Source organism: Podarcis melisellensis (genome assembly GCF_964234715.1).
Source record: "Podarcis melisellensis genome assembly, chromosome: 2".
In the NCBI taxonomy this organism is placed as follows: Eukaryota; Metazoa; Chordata; class Lepidosauria; order Squamata; family Lacertidae; genus Podarcis; species Podarcis melisellensis.
The window spans coordinates 15,387,705-15,412,266 of NC_138529.1; the positions used below are offsets into that span (position 1 = coordinate 15,387,705).

The window sequence follows — 24,562 nt, forward strand, 5'->3', positions numbered from 1 at the left end:
GCGGTTTTACAGTGTTCCGGGTGTGCCTCTCCAAGAGAAGTTGTTCTGCTCTCTCATCCAACACGATCCATCTCTTACCTTCTCCCCATCCTGCTGGGAAAACGTATCTTCTGAGGACGGTGGCAAGTTCTCCTTCTGTTCACAATTGTAGCTCTTATCTTCGCTTTCAGTGGCTTGAGTCTCACTCTACAGAATGAGAAAGCACTTGAGCGTTTGTATATTTTAAGTCCTTAAAGGAGGGGGGGAGCTCGCTCAAGTCTTTTGAGAAAGTCGGATATGTTATAGGACAATGGAAACGGAAGTATTTTTTTATACCACCCTTCAATCGTATCCTTAAAGTGGCTTTAAAACAACAACAACGCTGGAGCCCTGAGTGTCAAGATACAGCAGTTTCTATCAACACATTAGAGTGTTTTCCCAGAGAGGCCTTATTCCTTACTAGATGAAGCTCTTAGGTGGCCAGAGCTGTTATTTATCCTACACAGCAACCGTTACTAATAGTCTTCACAAAATAAGACACTGAACTCTGACCCAAGCCAGCTGTCAGGCTTTTCCACAAATTAGCAGAGAAGTCGTTAAATAAGCATGCATCCCCTTCAAATTCAAACAAAAGGATCCAAAAACCTTGCATCAAGCAAGGGGAAATGTTTAAGAAACATTGCCTTCCAGTCTCCTGAACGCTGTTAATACAGGTTCCATACAAAGCATGCTTTTATTTCATTTTATTGCCTTGTTGTTGTTTTTTAAAAAATAGCTTACCATCCAATTTAACTAGCTATTGCATGTACAGTCGACTTACATCTTACATGAGTGTTACATTCCGGGAATTATGCACAGTGTTATTTTTCTAGAAACTCGCCATGCCAGAACTCACCATGAACACCTCCCTTGTTCTCTTATAATGGCAATGGCACCCACCTGAGAGGTGCCGGAACTGAGTTGTAGTGAGGTCTGGCTGGGGGGAACCCTGAATATGCATATGGGCAAAATCACACAGCCAAAACAACTGCAGAAAACAACCGCAAAAGCAGCTCTACCTTTCTAAAGCTGGTGTGCCAAACATTCGTTGCCTTCCACGCATGGCGGAGAGCTTTTAAGTAACAACCATTGGATACCAGCTGCAAATGCATTATTAGACAAGCTTGGCAGTTGCAAAATCTTTAGCTCTGTTTAGCATTTTTATTTTACTTTCATTTGCTAAATTGGATCTGGGCATCAGCAGATTTTTCCCATTCAAAGTGAGGTTTTTTCTGGTGCTAATTACCCTAGGCAACTTAACCTGATTTTTCTTTTTCCTGGAAAACCCACCACATTGATGCTCAGAGGCAAATCTCAGCTCCATCACAAAGGCAAATAGACCTGGAGTCCCATGGAGTGGAAGATACAGCAGAAAAGCTGCTGGCAGGTAAAGGGTTAAGCACCCCACCGCCACCACTATTCCAGTGGAGAAATAACACCGCCCCCCAAAACACAAAAAACACACAAACACTGTTTTCCTTTACAAGGGGTCCCTGGGGTCATGCTAGGCACATTTCTGTGTAATGAGGAGTTCAGCCCCAAGATTGCTTCTGATCTGGGATTCTCAGCCTCTTCTGCCATTATTATTAAAAATCTGGACACAATCATGTGCTTAAGAGGCTCTGTGCATTGACCAATTCACCCCTAGAAGCCAACAGACTGCTGACACCTGTTATTTGAGAAAGCAAGGCAAGAAACTGAAGGCAAAGCAGAGGGAAGCCGTTAGTAGTTAAGCAGATTTGTTAACCAAGGTGCAATTACCCATGCCATTAATTTCCTTTCAATTACTGAACTAGAGCATCAGAAATACGGCGCTGCATATGGCAAGAGGAAGAAAGCCCCAGTGTCAGAGAGGTGAACCTGCCCATTGCAAGGTGCAGCAAACTCGAGAAGTTTAAGAATTGTCAGAGAATTCCCTGTTAGCACAAGAGAGGCAGAAGGGAAGACCAGCTTCCCTAGTGCTTATGAAATCTAGATTGTGCTGTGTTTACCTGCTTAAGATGCTCAAATTGTGTGCAGGGTCACAACAGCATACAACAAGCAATAGAATTCATTATTAGAGGCTCTTGCATACACAATACCCATCCAAAGGAGTCTGCCTTCTGTATCCCTGTATGATTTATTGTTCCAACTTTGGCTCCTTTCCCATTAGCCTCTGCTGAGATAGATGGGAAGAGGCAGGGGGTGAGGACAATGACAGACTTCTGACACTATATAACTCCTGTGTTTAAAATCAGGTTCAAGGCTAATGTATTAATTTAGAAGGCTCTTAACAACTTGGGTCCAGTATACCACTAGGACCATCCGATCCCTTATATCCCTGCATGATCACAGAAGACTTTGGGGGAGTCACTGTTAGTGGCCCCCCACATGGCTTAGACACATCCACCATGTACTCAGTATTATCGGCCCAATTCTACGAAACCACTTCATCGCCAAGATCAAACAGGCCCCTCTCTTTGTACTGAACTTCAGCTGCCTAGTGAAGACCTTTTTTAAAAAAATATAATTTCAGCAAAGCCAGCTTTTTTCTGATTTTGAAACTATGGTGTTAAGCAGCATAGCAATTGCTTTAAATAAAGAAACATATGCTCTGTATTGGAAGGCAATTTGATCCTTCCACCATCCCTGAGACAGCAGGGTTCTTTGCCCCTGGCAAGGGGAGGTTGCCAGCTATGGGTGGAATTGAACACAGCGCTTAATTGCACATTTCCGCTTGAGCAACAAAACATTCTCCCCCCTTCTGCATCCCCCCCCTAAATCTGTACTAGGGGTTACCCCAACTCTCTGGAACAGAAATGTGGAATGTGCAGGGCACACACAGCGGGAGAGAGGAAATCTTGTTGCACAAGCGAAAATCCATGTGCTGACAGGACACAGTATCTGAATACAGCCCCACATCTCTGCTCAAGTCACATCAGCAATCTGTGGAGAAGATGCAGAAGGTGTGGGCTCTTCTAAGCATGTCACTTTCCCCACAGAGCCTAGGACTTGCCGAACAGAGGGTTGGCGGTTCAAATCCCCGTGATGGGGTGATCTCCCGTTGCTCGGTCCCTGCTCTTGCCAAACTAGCAGTTCGAAAGCACATCAAAGTGCAAGTAGATAAATAGGTACCACTCCAGCGGGAAGGTAAACGGCATTTCCGTGTGCTGCTCTGGTTCGCTAGAAGCAGCTTAGTCATGCTGGCCACATGACCCGGAAGCTGTACGCCGGCTCCCTCGGCCAATAAAGCGAGATGAGCGTTGCAACCCCAGAGTCAGCCACGACTGGACCTAATGGTCAGGGGTCCCTTTACCCTTTTTACCCTTTTTTTTAAAAGCCAAACCACCCAAGTTTTTTCACCTCAAAGTGTGACGCATGCTTCCCTATTTAATCCAGAAAAAGAAAAGCAGTGGCTAAGCTATCATGAGTCCGGGGGGATACTGGATTGTGGACACAAAGCTACCATAAGTCACCAATTTTGAACAAAACAGTACCTCCACCCCCCAAATCGGGAAACCTGAGACTCCTGCTAATTTTCCCCTTGAAGGACAATTTGCTGTACAGCCGCTATTCCATCTCCTGTTCAAATATTTGTCTAGCCAAGTACAGATCAGCCACAGAAGCACAGCATGAACAAATAACATTGTTATGGATGAATTGGAGCTTGGAGCCGGGGGTGGGTGTCGTGCAGGGAGAAGATGAACCCATTGATTACGTAAAACACCATACAATGAACCAGGAAAAAAGGGGAGAAAGAGAGAGAGAGAGAGACTATAGCAAGGCTTTGGGCAAGTCACACCACCGTTTTGCACCTTTTCCCCCCCCATAAACATGCTCCCAGCAAGATGGCCAGGCTGGTTTCCGATTGCATGCAGAGATCCCCAGAGGAAGAGCGCTAGGCACATGCAAACCAAGAGACAGTAGCATATCCAAAAGCAGGAGGAAGAGGGGTGTCTGAAAACCCTTTCAGCAGCTTTAAAACAACCTACATGCCCTGTATAAAATGCATTGTACAAGTCACCAACGCCACTCCTCAAGGAGCCAAGTATTGCACCTTCTTCCAAACAAGATCAGCCTTCGCTAGAGTCACCCCTCATGCAGTGGGCTCTGGTAAAGCAACAGCTGGCCAGGTATAGGAAAGGGAGGACCTACCACAAGACCACCAGAGCTTCCCTGCTTAGAGACCGCTGCCTGGTACTTAGCAAGCCGATCCTTGATGGACGTTTCCGACAAGCGAGGCATCTCCTGATTCTTCCTGCTCTCTGCTTTCTCCAGGCTCGATGTCGGAGAGATGCACAGCGGATGACCTAGAACACGAGAGCAGACAGTTGTCATTACTAGTCGGTAAAGTAAAAAGGTAGGGACGCGGGTGGCGCTGTGGGTTAAACCACAGAGCCTAGGACTTGCCGATCAGAAGGTTGGCGGTTCGAATCCCCGCCACGGGGTGAGCTCCTGTTGCTTGGTCCCGTGCTCCTGCCAACCTAGCAGTTCAAAAGCACGTCAAAGTGCAAGTAGATAAATAGGTACCACTCTGGCGGGAAGGTAAACGGCGTTTTGGTGCGCTGCTCTGATTTTGCCAGAAGCGGCTTAGTCATGCTGGCCACATGACCCGGAAACTGTACGCCGGCTGCCTCGGCCAGTAAAGCGAGATGAGCGCCACAACCCCAGAGTCAGTCACAACTGGACCTAATGGTCAGGGCTCCCTTTACCTTTACCTAACGGTTAAGTCCAGTCAAAGGCGACTATAGGGTTGCGGCGCTCATCTTGCTTTCAGGCCGAGGGAGCCGGCGTTTGTCCACAGACAGCTTTCCGGGTCATGTGGCCGGCAGGACTAAACTGCTTCTGGTGCAACGGAACACTGTGACAGAAACCAGAGCGCACAGAAACGTCGTTTACCTTCCCGCGGCAGCGGTACCTATTTATCTACTTGCACTGGTGTGCTTTCAAACTGCTAGGTTGGCAGGAGCTGGGACAAAGCAATGGGCGCTCACCCCGTCGTGGGGATTCGTACTGCTGAACTTCCGATCAGCAAGCGCAAGAACAGGCATAGGCAAACTTGGCCCTCCAGATATTTTGGGACTACAACTCCCATCATCCCTAGCTAACAGGACCAGTGGTCAGGGATGATGGGAATTGTAGTCTCAAAACATCTGGAGGGCCAGGTTTGCCTATGCCTGCCCAAGAGGCTCAGTGGTTTAGACCACAGTGTCACCCGTGTTCCCTAATGCAGATTTGCCCAGGAATGAAATCATATATTTTTGGGTGGGGGTGGAGAGGGAAGCAGAAAAGAGAAAGGGAAATGCCATCAAGGAATTGATTTCCCCTAACCAAGGCATGATAACTGCATCTCAAGAGCTGTTCTGACACCTGTTTTAAAGGTTCCACAATCTCCTTTGCTAGCCAAGGGCCAAACTGGCACCGGGAGAGGAACAGATTTTTGCCCAATCCCTTCAAGGCAGGAGGATGGGGAGACTTTTAAAAGTGCAGCATTGGCAGACAGAAGGGGGTGGGTGGGAGGAAGCCTGAACGTTTTTGTTGCTTGTACATTTGAAAATACACTAAAAGGAATATACCAAGAGCTCTGGCCAAAAGTTTCAATACAAGGAATAATTCCTACTCGAGAGTTGAAAAGAAAAACGTGTATATTCTGCTAAGAATAACAGTTTTAAACTGATAGTAAATTTAAACACAACGTATAAGTGCGACAGTTTTAAAATAATAGTATTTTTAAACACAACGTTTAAGTACAGAAATAATGTAGTTTCAAATATGCAGTGATATAGTATAAAGGTACATAAAATACCAGTACCGAACAATTGTTTCATACAAGTCTCAATGGCAGTCAAAAAGAATCCATATTATATAAAATCAGAATAAAGAATCAAATAGGGCCAAAGAGAAGTATCCGGAGTATGAATCAGATGTACGACTCAGTAGTGGTGACCAGGACAGGGCCCTGTTTCGGAGTAAACGCCTTCTTCAGCTCGATTTTTTAAGGAATATAAATCTGTTGGAAGTCTGTATCATTCAATTCTTTTATCTTTGTTTTTCCAACATACGTCTTAGATAAATGAATCCAAATTTTCTTGCATTTCTCTGTGCGTTTTCTTTTCCAATTTCTTTAGCTTGTACATTTGAACCTAAAGGCAGATTCTCTTCTCCAAACTGCTGGGGCTATGTTTGGTCACCAGAAGAAACACCCCCCAAAACCGTTGTTTCAGGGGCGACAAGAAGGCAATGGAAAGGCTCATCCCTTCACCCCATAGTGTAGTTTAGCTTCCCCCTCTCTTTAAAGGACATGGTACAACCCAGGGTGGGTCAAGCAACTGTCCTGGCCTCCCACCTAGTTGCACTGTTATGTCGCACTATCTATCCTACAGCCGTTGCAGAATCATCTCTTGTCGCTTCTGTACTCACAACAGCTAAGAGTTTCTGCTCTCCCCACCCCAACCCCTTCTTCCGTGTCCACCAATTTATTTCGGGTAACAGCAGCAACAGGAAACATCAATAAGCGCCACAGGCTACACACAAGTAAATAACACCAGAAGCCTTGTATGGAGAGCGGGTGCAATACAAGCAAATGCTCAGGAACGCAAGGCAAATAGAAGTGGTTGTGGAGGGAAAGATGTCAAAAGAAACAACTGTATTTCCCTCAGTTTATAGGAAAGCAACTGCTAGCAGGATTTTCACAAGACTGGTAAAGCAAAGGACAAATAAATTATGGACTACGAACCACAAATCAGTCAGCAGACTCAGCTATGAACCAGGAAGTCCTCTCCCAACCCAAATATTGCCTCTGCCTCAGTTTCTCTCCCAACCCCAACCCCCCAAATATACAATTTGGGGAAATGATAACGCTGATTTGCAATGCTTGATGATGGTGCCCTAGCATTGTTGTTGATGACAAAGATCATTGCATCAATCATAATAATAAGGAAGAAGATTGACAATAATCCTCCAGCTGCTATCTGTGGTATGGATGCCTATTGTTTCCCTACCGATGCTCTCTTACGCATGCGTGGAATAATGCTATCCAAGATTTGCCTCACATGAATCTATATTGTGTGCCTTCATGGTTTTCCTTATAACACGAAAAAGCTATACTGGCCCCTTTTTATTTCATGTACTGTACACCCTCTTGCCGCCTCAGGGACCAAAAATAAGAACTGAAGATCTCAGCAGCGCATAGGGGGCAATGGAAATTTTAAATTTGCAACTGCAATTTTAAAAACAACACAGAGATATCAGTCCTGCACATTAAAATGAAGGGCATAGGTTTTCCTTATATAGGAATGTTTTTAATATTCTGTTGGGAGCCTCCCAGTGTGGCTGGGGAAACCCAGCCAGATGGGTGCGGTATAAATAATAAAATTATTCTTATTCTTATTCTTATTGCTACTCTGCATAAAATGAGAGGAACATCAATTACTTTATCGTTTGTTCGCCCTTCACCAAGTGGTCCAAATGCAGGTTACAAAACAAAGTACAATCGGCAGAATACAATTTACATTAAAATAACAAAACAGCTCACAACAGAATGACAAAACGGTAGTGTGCAGCAGCAGTGAAGGAGGGAAAACATCCACTCAGTTGATGGCCTGGGTAGAGAGATACATCTTGACCAACTGTCCAAAAGCAGGAAGTAATTGGACATATGCACCTCAGAAGGGAGGTAATTCCACAAACCAGGGGCCACCACAGAAAAAAGTCCTGGCATGCTTTGCCACCCCTCAAACCATGGAGTATGGCAGCACTGCTGATCCGCAGTGCCGTCCTCGGACATGCCAGGTTTTGGAGATGATCCCTCTTCCACTTTGCCAAAATGATGCTTAACCAGTGTACCATACCATATGGGGAGAAGCCGTCATAACACAAAGATCCATGCAACATTGAACGCTGCCCACCTGAGACATTGTGGCTTCTTTCTCCAGAACTGAAGTCCAGGTCTTCCGAGGAAAAGCTGTTCTCCGAGATTCTCCTACCACCAGCAGCCCTGCCTTGGTCACGAAAAACCTGCTTTAAAAACAAAAGGAAAGAAAGGCACAAACCCATCAGTTTACTGGCTCGTTCCGAAAGGGATTGTCTGAGCATCGTGCTTTTGAGCACACAGGTTTCATCACTGATAAAATTATATTCGTTAATATAAAGAATACACATCACTTACGTAACAACAAAAATCAGTTCTACATCTCCTCGGTTTCCCTGGCTGAAATGCCTGGTTAGCTCCTGCCTCTACTACAAGCCTTCTAGGTTTCCTTTTGCTACAACCTCAGTCCTTCCACAACTCTATCCAGAACTCTGTGGCTGAGTATTTGTTTATCTCTGTATCATGGATGTCCTCAAATATCTCCAGTAGCTTTCCTTCCAGCACAAATACCTTGTCCTTACTTCTCAGCTCTCTCTTCTCCTCTGTCCCATTCTACTCCTCATGCTTATTTTAGCTCCTGTGCCAAAGACCTTCCATCTCCCTGATCTGTGGCCTTAAACCACCTGGAGATTTCCAGCTCGCTTAAAACTACTTTGCTCTTTCCTCCTCGCTACTCTGTGTCTGTGACTCAGAGCTTCCCTTCTCTCCTCCTTCAGATGCACTCCCCAGAGCCTACTTCGTCCATTAAGACTTTCGTATAACTCTCCATCCCAGCTGGAACAAAGAATGCATGCTTAGCTAGCTGTCTTTCTGCCTCATCATTCTTGCATCTCCCTTCCCCACCCTCCCTCAGTTGTCTTCCACCCGTCAAACATTAAACTATAGGTAAAGGTAGAGGACCCCTGGGTGGTTACGTCCAGTCAAAGGTGACTATGGGGTTGCAGCGCTCATTTCGCTTTCAGGCCGAGGGAGCCGGCGTTTGTCCACAGACAGCTTTTCTGGGTCATGTGGCCAGCATCACTGAACCGCTTCTGGTGCAACGGGACACTGTGATGGAAACCAGAATGCACGGAAATGCCGTTGACTTTCCTGCCACAGTGGTACCTATTTATCTACTTGCACTGGTATGCTTTTGAACTGCTAGGTTGGCAGGAGCTGGGACAGAGCAATGGGAGCTCACCGCCGTTGCGCAGATCTGAACTGCCGACCTTCCGATCGGCAAGCCCAAGAGGTTCGGTGTTTTAAATCACAGCGCCACCCGCATCTCTGCACCAAAGGGGCAGAGATCTCTTTTTTTAATGGTTACCCATCATTCCATGCAGTGGCTTTCTTGAGCAGATTTTAGGGGAAACTGGGTTCCCCTTACTTTTAAAAAATTAAATATTTATTTTTTGTCTGTGGGGGGCCAATGCCTGAGCCGAAAATCCACCTATACCTGTAATCAATAAAGTTGTGGCCACTTATAATCCACATCTTTGTCTGCTTGAGCTTATTAACCACATCTTTAGCCCCTGCATTGGTCAGGGGCTGGGGGTAGCACTGCGACTGGGCTCACAATAAACGAACAAACCAACTTTGTGGTGAGTTCCCCCACTCCCCCCCCCCGAAAAAAAGCACTGATTCCATGCACACCTATACCACTGTACCAATCACAACCACTTTCTTTATAACCTAGGTAGGCCACAGTTACCTAGCTGGGGGTGCGGTGGGACTCTTAAACTAAGTTAATATTAATCTACAAAGCTGAATTTACAAGACAGACAAGCCCCACTGCCAAATGAGGCCCCAGGGCTTGCTCAAACCTTTAATTTTGTTTTGTTTTTTTAAAAAAGAAGTTTATTGCTTTTAACTCCACCTTTCTGCAGATTCCCAGGGAAGCCGACGAAAAGTTACAATGCCAATAAAAATGAAATCTCGTAAGACTGACAAATACTGGCCTGCATATAATTACTCAAAACTGACAATTACATGGGTCTTAAGACAGAAAGAACCTAAGAAGAACTTGCTGGATGAAGCTAATGGTACATTTGACTGGCATTCTGTTCTCACGGAGACCGACCAGTGTTATGACTCATTTACGTACAGTATAAGCTAAACAAGCTATAGCTTAGGGCCCCATTATCTTGGGGTCCCCCAAAAAATTTAAAGGAAAAAAACCTGGATGTACGGTACATTTCCAAGATATAAGATAAAATTTTAAAAAACCTACACACATCAACAGTGTTTTGTGTTGTGTAGGCTCCTATGATATAAGTAATGGGCCCTGCCTACTAGCCTGCTCCCTAAAATATCACTGGTTTGCTCATTTCTCTATATAGGGTGCCTACATTCCGCATGGACTTTGCATTCTGCATGGACTTTTCAACAATTACTTTGATAAAATACATATTTTGTTATGTGCAAATGGCTTTAGTTACCTACTAGGTCCATATCACATGTATTGAACACAAAAAACAGTGACAATTTGTTGTTGACAAAGGACAGGTATATAAAGGGCCCCATTATCTTCAGTAGCTTAGGGCCTCATCAAAACTAAATCCGACCCTGGTTATGAGGGAGAAAAACTTTTCTCTACCAACCTTTTCCAGTGCCAGGCATAATTTCACCAACTTCTACCATGTCATTGTTATGAGTATCAGCAATTTTATTTTCAGTCCTTTCTTAATGATTCCTGGCATGGAATTTGGCTTTTTCACCCATGCCGTGCAACATATTCCTTGAGCTACCCACCGCAACTCCCAACCTCTCATTCCTGGTCCATCACCACCAGTTCAGAACAAAGGTCTCAAGATTTTCTGTTGATGAAGAATTAGTAAAGCAATCTTCAGCAGGCTGCTTATTCACATAGAACATAGTAAAGGGACCCCTGACCATTAGGTCCAGTCATGACCGACTCTGGGGTTGCGGCGCTCATCTCGCTTTATTGGCCAAGGGAGCCGGCGTACAGCTTCCAGGTCACGTGGCCAGCATGACTAAGCCGCTTCTGGTGAACCAGAGCAACACACTGAAAAGTCGTTTACCTTCCCGCTGGAGGGTAAACCTATTTATCTACTTGCACTTTGACGTGCTCTCGAACTGCTAGGTTGGCAGGAGCAGGGACAGAGCAACGGGAACTCACCCCGTTGCAGGGATTCGAACTGCCAACCTTCTGATCGGCAAGTCCTAGGCTCAGTGGTTTAACCCACAGCGCCACCCGCGTCCCGTAGCTAACTTAGTCAATGGTGGTTCCCTGACCGCGACAAGTGAGGTTACAGGGAACCAGCCAGAGGGCCTTCTCAGTAGTGGCGCCCGCCCTGTGGAACGCCCTTCCGTCAGATGTCAAGGAACTAAAAACTATCTGACTTTTAGAAGACATCTGAAGGCAGCCCTGTTTAGGGAAGTTTTTAATGTTTGATGTTTTATCATGCTTTTAATACTCTGTTAGGAGCTTATCAGAGTGGCTGGGGAGACCCAGCCAAATGAGCGGGGTATAAATAATAAATTATTATAAATTACTATTATTATAAAGGGGCATAAATCGGGCATTCAAAAGAGGGGAAATAGAACTGTTGCCTCATTGATTTCTATGTCCGTGAACATACTCTTTTCCTCAACTGTATCGCAATGCATGCACACAATGGGTATACAATGGTATCTTGGTTCTTGAATGGCTTAGTCGTCGAACAAAATGGCTCCCGGACGCCGCAAACCCGGAAGTAAGTGTTCCAGTTTGTGAACGTTTTTTGGAAGTCAAACATCCGACACGGCTTCCGTGGCTTCCGCTTGAGTGCAGGAAGCTCCTGCAGCCAATCGGAAGCCGCACCTTGGTTTTTGAACGGTTTCAGGAGTCGGACTCCTGGAACGCAATAAGTTTGAGAACCAAGGTACCACTGTATATGGACATACGCTCCCCACTGCTGTTTTCTCCACATCTAATGAAAGAGGCTCCTATTTACGGAATATCATGCGACAGGAAGTCTTTAAGAAGTGCCAGAGGACTCTGTCAAACTGCATATCCGGAAGAAGTAATTGCTTAGGTACCTTGGGCTAGGGCTAGGGCTAGGGCTGAGCAATATATCAATATATCGTCAAAACCCAGTTTGAAGTCCATATAGTGATTTGGTTTCATAGTTTTTTACCTGGCATTATATTTCAAACCATGATGTGTGTTAGGGCTAGGCAATATATTGTCCAAAACCGGCTTCAAGTCCATTTTCATGATATTGGTTTCATAGTTTTTGACCTATGCAAAAATCACAATGTGGGGGAAACTGTGAAGCCAGCCAGTGTCTCTGCGTAGCTCCATCCTTATTTCAGACATTGTGATATATCGGTATATTGCGATATTTAGCTGGGTGGTATCTCGCAATATTCAAAACCAGATATCACCCAGCCCTAACTTGGGCTGCTTTCAAAACCAGCAAAAGCTTCAAGCTGAATCAGTGGGGGCTGCAAGTCAAAGGCACAAAAATTTTGGAAGCAATTTTGGGTTTTGGATTATTACTTTAATAGGAATATTGGGCCGGGGGGGGGATTAAAGATGGCATTTCCTTTTACCAGTGGGTGGTAGCTCAAAGCTTGAGAAAATGCATTTTACAATTTAGCAGCATACATAAACATTAAACAATTTGCAGCTGGCTAGAAAGCAGATCAGCTAAAACCCTTGTTAAAAGTAGAGGCTTTCAAATGAAAGCGAGAGGTTGCTCAAGTTTATTTGGAGCAACTTAACCCGCGTCTTCTCTCCCCAACCCCCAGCTTGCCGTAAGCAGACAGGAATTCATTTTGGTGAGGATTTTCCCAAACGCTTAACATGAATAGTTTGTGTCAACAGAACTTTAGGTCAGCGTTCAAGTTCCAGGAAGTCCCAGCATCAGGAAGAAGCTGGAGTCATGATTTCAATGGAGGTGTCGTAATTAAAATACAAAAAAATTCAAAACGTAATTGCTTTGGGGCATGAGCAGCCTGCGAAAGCTGGCAAGGGAAATAATACACGCCTGCTTGTAACGGCCACATATAATAAAGTTCACGACAACCTAGCAATTTCTACTTTCCATGGAATGGAAACTTCTTAACAGGAAGTTTAGAACAGTAAGGGGAAAAAACACTTCATTCAGTCCAGTGCATGTCGACGAACCAAATTGTTAGGGCAGCAAAACACCCATTTGCAAAGCAATTCTAACCTCTGTCTACTCAGAAGTAAGTCTCGTTGGAGTAAGTGGGGCTTGCTCCCAGATAAACTAGGTTGGGATTGAATACTTAGTGACCAAAGCTATAATAAGCTAAAAGACCCCTGGATGGTTAAGTCTAGTCAAAGGCAATTACAGTATAGGGTGCGGTGCTCATCTCGCTTTTCAGGCTGAGGGAGCCAGCGTTTGTCCACAGACAGCTTTCTGGGTCATGTGGCCAGCATGACTAAACCACTTCTGGCGCAATGGAACACCATGATGGAAATCAGGGCGCACAGAAATGCTGTTTACCTTCCCGCCACAGCAGTACCTATTTATCTGATTGCACTGTGCTTTTGAACTGCTAGGTTGGCAGGAGCTGGGACAGAGAAACGGGAGCTCACTCCGTCGCGGGGATTTGATCCGCCGACCTTCCTATTAGCAAGCCCAAGAGGCTCCATGGTTTAGACCACAGTGCCATCCGCTCCCTTCAAAAAGGAGACAAGGGAAGACAGCAGGACCTGGGGTTCTGACTAGAAAATTATATCCAACTGAATGTTCGAGGGCCAAACCAGATACCTAACCAGGTTTCATCGACTGTATGCAACATCGCACAGGTACAGTTCCCCTCACACAAAAGGGCTTCCCCTTCCTATCCTTTCAGTGCACATCCCCAAAATCTGCTCCTGGGACTCTTCCAACGGTCTGGAGCAGATTTTGAGAGCCTACTGCGGGCTGTAGGGGAGGGGAGATGTCCCATTGCGCAAGCAGAAACTAGCAGACAGGAGATTCTGATTTCTTTTGTTAGAAGAAGGCAAACTTCAGAAACCTGTCATGGGGAACGCAAGAACAAGTGGGGTGGGTGCTTAACTAGGGATGCAGGAGGAACCAGTTTTAAGTGGATTTATGCATATAATTTGGCAGTTCTGACCCTATCAAACTTTGCTCAAATCAGACGACCTCTTGAAACGAGTGCCCATTTATGTCTGAAACACTCAGGGTTGTGTGTTTTTTAAAGCCCAACAAATTAAATGCAGAATTGGTACCTCAGAATTGGTACTACAATGGTACCTCGGGTTAAGTACTTAATTCGTTCCGGAGGTCTGTTCTTAACCTGAAACGGTTCTTAACCTGAAGCACCACTTTAGCTAACGGGGCCTCCTGCCGCCACCGCGCCGCCAGAGCACGATTTCTGTTCTCATCCTGAAGCAAAATTCTTAACCCGAGGTAATATTTCTGGGTTAGCGGAGTCTGTAACCTGAAGTGTCTGTAACCTGAAGCGTCTGTAACCCAAAGTACCACTGTATATGCAAAAATGCACATATGCGTGTGCAGAATTTTAAAAGTTGCAAGTGCTATTGAAAGATCACCCTTCTAAAGCCCCATTGATGCAGAAAAGCCACCTCTGTCAGGAAAAGTTACGTAGGTGGGTTTCTATCCTTCACTCAGCTACTAAACCTGCAGAAGCATTGCCAGAAAGGGGGCATCCCTCCCTGAACCAGCCTATCATCCATCCCTGTGTAGAGTCTGAGTTGTCACAGTTGCGCCTCCCCACTTTATGAGACCTCCCAGGTTCAATATACTTAAGAGTTTATTACACTGAAAGTTATTAAGACTGTAAGAGTTGGATCAGACCAAAGGCCCATCTAAGTCCAACACCCTGCTCTCACAGCGGCCAGTCAGATAGTTTTGGGTAGCCCATAAGTAGTACCTTGGAAGAACATGTTGGCAGAGCATGAGACTTAAACATGAGTAGGCAACCTAAGGCCCAAGGGCTGGATCCGGCCCAATCGCCTTCTAAATCCAGCCCGCGGACAGTCTGGGAATCAGCGTGTTTTTACATGAGTAGAATGTGTCCTTTTATTCAAAATGCATCTCTGGGTTGTTTGTGGGGCCTGCCTGGTGTTTTCACATGGGTAGAATGTGTGCTTTTGTTTAAAATGCATCTCTGGGTTACAGTGGTACCTCTGGTTGCGAGCGGGATCCGTTCCGAAGGCTCGTTCGCAACATGAAAAGAGTGCAACCTGAGGCGCCGTATCTGCGCAGGTGCGCAGCTGATTTGGCGCCTATGCACATGCGCGAGTGGTGAAACCCAGAAGTTACCCTTTCCGGTACCTCCAGGTCACTGCGGGACGTAACCTGAAAGAACGTAACATGAAGCAAACGTAACATGAGGTATGACTGTATTTGTGGGGCACAGGAATTCGTTCATATTTTTTTTCAAAATATGGTCCGGCCCCTCACAAGGTCTGAGGGACACTGGACCGCCCCCCTGTTGAAAAAGTTTGCTGACCCCTGCTCTTAAATCTCAGGGTTGTGGGTTCGAACCCTGTGTTGGGCAAAAGATTTCTGCATTGCCAAGGGTTGGAGTAGATGACCCTCTTGGTTCCTTCCATCTCTACAATTCTGTGATTCAACAGCCCTCTTTTTAGATGAAGTGCAAAAGCCAAGGTCAATCAACCTCAAGGCACAAGCAGTTTTAACATCAGAGAGAGATCTAGAGAGAGATCAAGACCAGGCATAGGCAAACTCCGGTCCTCCAGATATTTGGGACTACAATTCCCATCATCCCTGACCACTGGTCCTGTTAGATAGGGATGATGGGAATTGTAGTCCCAAACATCTGGAGAGCCAGAGTTTGCCTATGCCTGATTCAAGACCATTTCTCTGTTCCGAACAGACAAATCCCTTGAAGTATTTTAAAGTGTTTTCTTTGGTACTCTGCATCATAAGGAAGAACCAGATCAGGTTTTTTTAAAGGTGCTGGTGAGTGTTTCATTTTACAAATCCTGATGGAAGGCAGAAATAATTAATCAAAGGGTGTGGCGCTTTCAGACAGTAATGGGGTCTCAATTGTTTTAGGGGTCAACTTCTAATTAAGAAGCCTGAAGGACAGAATCATTGGCCGCAGTCTTCAGAGACTTGTGTCCTTCCAGGCATAACGTTAGATTGGCGACTCAAGTTTCCCATCATCAAGTGAAAAAAGTCTCTTGCAATGCACTTGCACCAGATCCAGGAAAACTACTTGGGCACATCAGGAGTTGGAATTACTCTTCCGGAGTTCCCAGCATCTTGACAAAAAGTCTACTTCTACTGAGGTATCACCTCTTTGCCTATCTCACACATGGTACATGCTCAGAGAATCCTCATGAATTGGCAAGTTAGTAGCATTTCTTTTGCAGAAAACCAGGGCTTTCTGCAAGTGACTGGAACCCAGGCATGGGCATAGCCAGGATTTACGTTGGGGCGCTATTTATGGGGGGGGGGGAGAACAGAGCTATCTGCGACGCAATTGGTCAGTTAGGTATTTTTATTTATTTACTTGATGTGGGGGCAGTCTCCCCTCTGCCCCCCTTGGCTACGCCCATGAACCCAGGTGGATTCAAACAAAAAAAGTTTCATAATAATATTTTAATCTCCCCCCCCCCCATTTAGAAAGTTACATTTGTTACTCAACAATTATATTCCAATTCAACAAAACTAGTGACTACCCGCTCACCCAACAGCGATGCTTCTAACTCAGATTACACACAATTGCGTTTTAAGGTTCTGTCTGATCTAATTTCACCCTCTCTAAATGTGTTTCTTAATATTCAAACAATTAAGATTGCATTCCTGCCTGTGGTTAATTTAACCAACCGGAAATGTTGAAATGTGGGGCTTTGTTTTAGAGAGAAACTGATTTCATCTGAAAATGGGCAGGCTCCTACAAACCAGGATTTTTAAAATTTTTAAAAAGAAGTTTAATAAGCCATTTCCCCTAACTTTCCGCTCTCAAGTGCTCCAAGTTACACAGAGTCCTTCAGCGGTTTTCTAATCACTGTTCAGGATCTCCTGCACCTCATTCTATACTCTTTGACAGCTATCCAACCTCAGCTCACTGGCTGAAGTCCCTGCAGTCAGTCAGTCCCTGGAAAGATAAATCATAGCTGGCAGCTCCTACTGCACCTCTTGCTTCCTCATCCCCGAGGATATGTCCACTCCATGACTCAAGCAAGCCAAAATGGATTTCGGCCAACTCCCAAAGCCCAAGGAATGAGGCACTCATTGCCTGGACTTGAACGCCCTTCCATTACCTTCTTCCCACAGTGATGCTCTTTTATGGCACGCGGATGCGAACATCACATGCACACAAGTCTTGGCACTTGAAAACCTTTCCTAAGCAGGCCTTGCTTAGAGCAGAAGGCCCCATTGCCTTCTTAAAGATCAGGCCTTTCTGCATTTTCGGTAGCCATCCTTGGAAGATCTTACGGACAAAGAGGGAGGGAAGAAAGAGGTTTCAAATATAGTGGTACCTCAAGTTAAGTACTTAATTCGTTCCAGAGGTCTGTTCTTAACCGGAAACTGTTCTTAACCTGAAGCACCGCTTTAGCTAATGGGGCCTCCTGCTGCTGCCGCGTCGCCGCAGCACGATTTCTGTTCTCATCCTGAAGCAAAGTTCTTAACCTGAAGCACTATTTCTGCGTTAGAGGAGTCTGTAACCTGAAGCGTATGTAACCTGAAGCGTATGTAACCTGAGATACCACTGTACTTGGGCTGCAACTCCTGAACGGCATGAGTGTAAGTATGCCTGAACAAAGTGCAGATTATTATGCTATCAGTTTACCAAAAAAAGTCTGTGTACCTCACAATCTAGTGGTTACAGCTGCTCCAGAGACATTTCCCACCCTAGTAGGATCACCTAGTGTTGCGTGACTATCCAAGCACAACAACTCAAATGCAAATAATTTATAACCGTGTTGGTTGGCTGAACAAAAAAGCCCTTCCCTTTCTTTCCATTCGACAAACTGGGACAGTAATAAATGTGCACTCAAACTGGAGGATATAGCTCGCAACATATGCACTCTGTCTCTCTGGAATTGCTGTGGCAGCCCAAATTATCTGGCTTGCTTCAAGAATATTCCTAGATAGCTAAGCTGCCATGTTATGGGGAAAACTTGATCGCTCACTAGGAGCAGTAAAATGACCTCTCATTCAGTCAGTTTCTGTTTAGAATTCTAGGAAACACAACATTAAAATATTTTGTACAATGTGAAGGTTCGTACGTGCACCAGAATGGTACAAGCTGGTCTGGTTCACGTATTAAGCTAAACCATAGTTCACGATAAACTATAGAGTGGTACCTCAGGTTAAGTACTTAATTTGTTCTGGAGGTCCGTTCTTAACCTGAAACTGTTCTTAACCTGAAGCACCACTTTAGCTAATGGGGCCTCCTGCTGCAGCCATGCCACCGGAGCACGATTTCTGTTCTCATCCTGAAGCAAAGTTCTTAACCTGAGGTACTGTTTCTGGGTTAGCGGAGTCTGTAACCTGAAGCATATGTAACCCAAGGTACCACTGTAGTTGAAAGTACACACTGCTCAGACAATCTTGTTGTGTTCCTTCCACTGCTCCAATGCTGACTAAACAAGTTTCGCTTGTCATGTTGCCCAAACCCAGGTTCATGGTTTGCTTCCTCCAAAGGAAACCATGGTCAGCCAAGAACAAACCCTGGCTACTGCTTGTGCTTTATTTGCAGGAAACAAACCACAAGCTAGGGTTCAGACAGCATGCAAAGCCCAAAACTGGCTTCTTTCATTTGTGGAGAAGCAGGAACTGAAGAAGGAGCATTCACATTAAACCATAATTTAAAACAAACCATGGTTTAATGTGAACAGGCCTTAATCTACTTTTATTATTTCCTGATAGTGACAATAACAACACTTAGACTAAGTGGTCCAATCTCTTAGAAACAGTTCCTTTTGTTATGCTCAGGGCAACGCAGTTATTATTCTCCAGAGAGCTGGTGTCAGTTTCTTGGAAGAGATCTACAGAGTCACGCCCTAGTATTTCTCCAGCGAACATCATTTTCAGAACTCATTGAACAGCTCAGACAGCTAATTAAAATCAGTTACAACTGAGATAAAGCAAACCATTCGTTCCCGAAACAATTTTAAATACTAATTTTATTAAATTAACCTCGACTGAAAACTATTTGGGCTTTCCTAAGCCTCCAGCTATTTAAAGGTCTCAGCCATACCTGTTTATATTCTAGCAAAAACTCAGCCACACATGCAAAGGGACGAAAGTGAAGGAAACTATGAGAAAACTGGAAAAAGTCAACCAGACTGTGTTTGAAGCCATTGGCATATGCAACTCATTTTCTAGTTACGCAATTTTCCCGGGGGGGACACAGTCTGCAGTCCACATGCAGGATCAGATTTCACGAGCAGTTGTAGGAAAATGCAAGGCCTGTGAAATTTGCAAGTCAAAACTAGCAAAAGCAGGCACTCTCAGCCTATGTTCACGCATTTTTCCTGTGATAATTCCCCCCTTTTTTTTAGCAGACAAGAAACATTTGCTGACATGCACACATTGGAAAGGACAGCAGAAGCTTATCTCCCACATGAAACCGGCTCTCTTCAGTCTGTGTCTGTCACAGCTGCACAAAGCAACGGCTTGCAATTGCAGTCACACAGAGACTTCTTTTTTAAAAAAAATTGTAAGACGTGCCCGTCACAGTTATCTTTGGGGCTTGGCTGGAGCCAGCACGCTTGTTCATTCAATTTCCTGTTCCAGCAGTGTGTGTGTGTGTGTGGCATGTGGGAAAATTGCATTCTGCAGTGTGCATTCATCTCCCTTGGGCACCGAGTTATATTAGCGCTTCTCCGGCTAGCCATGAGATGCGTTTTACCACAGGAAGAATAAGATCACCACTTGCACAGCGGGCAAGTCTTTTGAGAGCCACCCCCTTGTTTCCCCCCCCCCCAGGAAAAACAAAAAACAAAACAGCCAAGGGGAGCTGGAGCAATTTGGTTCCTTACCTTTTTCTGGCTCGCATCCCCCCTCTCAAACATCATCTTTAGCCTGCTCAGAGGAACGCTACATTTCTCTATTTTCCCTGAAGAATCTGGGTTTTCATTGGCCTCAGGCTTTCCTACTTCTTGTCTGGACTCTCTAAGGCAATTTTCCATTTTCCCACTCTCGGGCGAATGGGCTTTCGCCTCCTCGCTGTCAACACTGGGATATCTGAACCGGCCAATCACTCCGGAAGAGGAACGGAGCCGCAAGCCGGGACCAATCCCGGGGCCTTTGTCAGTTTCGGCTAAGGAAGCGGCGCTGCCTTCAATTCCACCACCGGGGCTGACAGACTTCTGCCTAACCTCAGCACAGCTGCTTCGGAGAGCTTCCTTCCGAGCCTCTGTCCCCAGCGGCGGGTTCTCCCACTTTTTCTTCAGGACGCTGAGGGTCCCCCTTTTGAAATGAGGAGGGAGGTTTTCCGTGTTCTGAGGAGAAGAAACAAGAAGCAAGCAAGCAAGAAGTTAATGCCGGTTCCTTAAAGGTCCCAGGATTATTATTTCTCAAAAGAACAAAACAAAACAAAAAGGCCAAGAAGTGCTTGGCTGCTTTTCCGTTCCCTCCTCTCCCCAAAGAAAGGAAGTCGAAAGCACCGACCTTGAGCCCTCTCTGCTGTTTCAGACAGCTGTGAACAGTTGCAACTTGTGCCACATGGAGAAAGCTTGCATCCAGGGCGAGGAAGGGAGAGAGGGAGGAGGAAGAGGGAGAGAAAAAGGAGCTGAAGCAGGAAATGATAAAACAGGATGGCCTTATATGGAAGAAAGGGAGCCTGACTAATGGAAGAGTTAGGACCTAGCCCTTTTGTCTCGGGAAATTCTGCTCAAAGCAAACGTGGGAACAGAAATCCACCTACGGCTAGCAGCAAGCAGAATTAAGGAAGGGCTTCGGGGAGGATGCCATTCTATGAAATGCAGCAGAATTTCTCCATCTGTTCCAGGGGACCAATTAGCAGCCACTTTAAGAAACAGGAGGATGATGTCTCAGCCTGGCCACCTTTGCCTGCAGCACTCCAGCAAGTGTCTTCCTCACCACACCGGCAGGAAATTGGGATTTTTATTTTTTATATATTTTATCAGATTCGGCCACACGCTTTGAGGGATTCTTGTCCGAACTTGCGTTTGCCGTACGCTATGCATTCAAACTGAGAATCCGCGTACAAAACGCCCCAGCCAAGCCAAGCCTTTTACTTATTTAGCGGCAGACGGCAGGCTAGCCCCCCTCCTCGCTTTTCCAAACAAGGAACTCGGATGCGATACCTGCCAACGCTGCATCTCCGCGGCGTGTTCCTTCCGTATCCTACCAAGCACGGTTCGAGACTAACCGCAAAGTGGAGCAGGTCTGCAGAGCTTTAACGTATTAAGCAGGATTAGCGGCTATATTGGGATTTAAGTCTCTCACCCTATTACTCTTCTGGTCACATTTCGAACACCCCTCTGCAAATTAACAAGAATCCCCAACTAAGCCGCAAAAATATATTAGGCCCTTTGCTCGGTTTCAAGCTGGGCTCAAATTTGCAGAAGGCCAAATAGGTCAGCAAGGTGGGGGGTGGGGAGGGGAGGGGAAAAGCTGCACAATATAGCAAGGTGTTCTTGAAGCTTTTGTTCGCAAACCAGCCTCCAGCACCAGGTGTCCTGCTGCACAGGGAGGCCTGGCATGCAAATGACTCCGCCTCTCAGCTGCCAGGGCTTCCCGGTTGCTCTGATGCCTCAGCTCAGGGAATTCAAAGTGCTGGTTTTAACCTTTAAAGCCCTTAATGGCTTGAGGCCAGGTTACCTGGAGGAGCAAGTCTCTTGCCCCACATATACCTGTCTGAACTCTTGAGGTTACCTTCCAAGGCTCTCCTCCAGGTGCCCCGCCAACCTGTCACCAAATGACAGCCAGCGACTAAAGGGGGAGACTTTTCAGTAGTGTTGTCCAACGTATTATTTTATTTTTAAAATATTATTACTATTACTATTTAGGTTTAGATGCCACCCTTCATCGCTGTGATCTAAACCACTGAGCCTCTTGGGCTTGCTGATCGGAAGGTTGGCGGTTCAAATCCCTGCAACGGGTTGAGCTCCCATTGCTCTGTCCCAGCTCCTGTCAACCTAGCAGTTTGAAAGCACACTAGTGCAAGTAGATAAATAGGTACTACTGCGGCGGGGAGGTAAATGGCATTTCCGTGTGCTCTGGTTTCCATCACGGTGTTCTGTTGTGCCAGAAGTGGTTTAGTCCTGCTGGCCACATGACCTGGAAAGGTACTTTACCTTTATTTTTTATTATTATTATTATTACTACTACTATTACTCCTACTATTTGGGTTTCAATACCACCCTTCATCATAAGATCTCAAGGTGATTCACAGAATATAATTGTGGAATGCCTTCCATAAAGAGGCTTGTCCCTGGCATCTAAACTGTAGTCTTTTTGGCACCAAGTGATTATTTTTTTATCTCTACCCCACCCATCTGACTGGGTTGTCCCAGCTACTCTGAGCGGCTTCCATCACATGTGAAAACATAATAAAACATTAAAAACTTCCCTAAACAGGTCTGCCTTCAGGTGTCTTCTAAAGGTTGTACATTTACTTGTCTCCTTGGCATCTGATGGGAGCCATTCCAAGAAAACCCTCTGCCTGCCTTTTTATTCTCCTACACTTTTCAGAAATTGTTTTGGCGTTTCTTGTAAACTACCGTTATCCTCCATTGCTGGCTTTATTCTTGTCTTGTATTGTGCTGTTTTTGTTCCATTTTAGATTTTATGTACTGCTCTTCTTTATGGTTTTAGCCTTGATTATTGTATACTGTCCCAAAAAAAATCAGTTATTGATCAGTATAGAAGTGTAGTAAACCATTTGTCCAGAGTTTTCATTGACTGCTGCTATTGATATCCCTTTTCTGTTGCCTGAAAGATTTACCAGCCTGCATGCTACAGTTTTTGCTGCCGCCTTAAATGCCCAGCAACTAGCCGACTGTCTGCTCTTAAATCCAATGACTCAGACACAAGACAAGGAATGCTTCCTAATGAAGCCAAATTTGATAACGATCAAAAGCGGGACAGAATTTCCCAAGCCTGCCCAAACAAAACATTGTGTCCCCCAAGAGGCCAATTCAGTTCCAGTTCTCAAATATCCTTGGTTAAACTGGAAGGTTATCTTGAGCAAGCAGGACACTAGCAGAAGCAGGAGGAAGAAAAAAGTTACAAGAAGCTGTGCCTTAGCAACTACCTGAAATAACTCTTAAGGGAGGAGAACAAGCATTGTGATTGAAGGGACTGTATCAGATCACTGTCAGAATCATTATCCAGGACTAGGTTTCGCTTCAGGCTGCTTGCTGTGTTCAGAAAGAGTCCCCTCTCACAAGTCACTTAGATGACCCAAACACCAGAAAGGCAGATCAAATTCAAAAAGAACAAAAAGAGGGATGCTCCTAGAACAACACCTTCCCCTGGAACTGGTTGTACTTCTTCAAGTTTCCACCTGTTTCTACTGAATGCCTCAGCATAGTGTTGGGTCCAAAAGCTTCGTGCGTTTTCTTTGTACACTGATACAGTTTGGGGAGAACAGTACAGCATGGGCTGTGACAATGGAAGAACATTCCAAAAAGGTAGAACATCTGCTATGCATACAGATGCGATCCCTGTGAAATATGCTGGGTTGAACGGCGAGAAGCTGCTGTCGGTTGCCATTCTGAGTTCCTTGGGTCCCGGAGCTGAAGCCTGGATGCACGGTGCGATGCAGCGGTGCAGCAGGCAGTGGTGCTGTGCGTGGCAGTCAGCTCAGCAGAATCCCACCTTCGTCGCCAGTGAAATATACTGGGAGTCAAGTGTGAATTTCATGCTCTTTATTCAGCTCATATTAGCAGTGAATGGAACTTTCCCCAAAACGTCTAGCTATATATACATTATTTACATAATGGGCCCTGCGTGATAGGCTAATTCTGGGCTGCTCCTGCAGGCCAATCAGGTTGCGGATTCACTTCCACCTGGAGCTGGATAGGGTGGCTCCTGCATTCTGGATCTATTGTTCTAGGATTCAGCTCAGTTATCCAGGACTAGGTTTCGCTTCAAGCTGCTTGCTATGTTCAGAAAGAGCCCCCTCTCACAAGTCACTTAGATGACCCAAACACCAGAGGTGTTAGAAAGGCAGATCAAATTCAAAAAGAACAAAAAGAGGGATGCTCCTAGAACAACACCTTCCCTGGAACTGATTGTACTTCTTCAAGTTTCCACCTGTTTCTACTGAATGCCTCAGCATAGTGTTGGGTCCAACACCTGGCATCACCAGGGATCAGAGAGACCCCTGCCTTGAAAGCCCTGGGGAGACACTGTCAATCAGTGAGGGCATCTCTGAGCTAGATGCCAGCATGGTGTAGTGGTTAAGAGTGGTGGACTCGCAATCTGGTAAACTGGGTTTGCATCCCCGCTCCTCCACATACAGCTGCTGGGTGACCTTGGGCTAGACACACTTCTCTGAAGTCTCTCAGCCTCACTCACCTCAGAGAGTGTTTGTTGTGGGGGAGGAAGGAAAAGGAGATTGTTAGCCGCTTTGAGACTCCTTAGGGTAGTGATAAAGCAGGATATCAAATCCAAACTCCTCCTCTTCTTCTAATACTAATTGTCTGAAGAGATACGAGGCTGCTTCCTGGTTCTTTAAGAACGGAACACTGTTCAAACACTCTTCTCATTCCTTGATGGGCAGCAGCAGACCATGTTTTCATGGCACCCAGGGCAC

The 24,562-nt window shown here is 45.5% G+C and overlaps 1 protein-coding gene and 1 long non-coding RNA gene across 8 annotated transcripts in view; both read right to left on the reverse strand.

Moving 5' to 3' along the window:
• Positions 1 to 24,562, reverse strand: part of LOC309363078 — a 142,956-nt gene that overhangs the window by 85,633 nt on the left and 32,761 nt on the right. The window lies entirely within an intron of this gene.
• LIMA1 (LIM domain and actin binding 1) overlaps positions 1 to 24,562 on the reverse strand; it is a 71,660-nt gene that overhangs the window by 17,480 nt on the left and 29,618 nt on the right. For 2 of the 7 annotated variants that reach the window (XM_081898551.1, XM_081898548.1), the window contains exons 4-7: positions 19,815 to 20,276; positions 7,905 to 8,016; positions 4,153 to 4,307; positions 79 to 186 (exon numbers count right to left, since the gene is read on the reverse strand). In XM_081898551.1, coding sequence (XP_081754677.1) covers positions 79 to 186; positions 4,153 to 4,307; positions 7,905 to 8,016; positions 19,815 to 20,276 — 837 coding nt within the window. Of the gene's footprint in view, positions 1 to 78; positions 187 to 4,152; positions 4,308 to 7,904; positions 8,017 to 19,814; positions 20,277 to 20,445; positions 20,464 to 24,562 lie in introns of those variants that run through there. The other 5 variants (XM_081898554.1, XM_081898549.1, XM_081898553.1 and 2 more) reach the window with 5 other exon arrangements.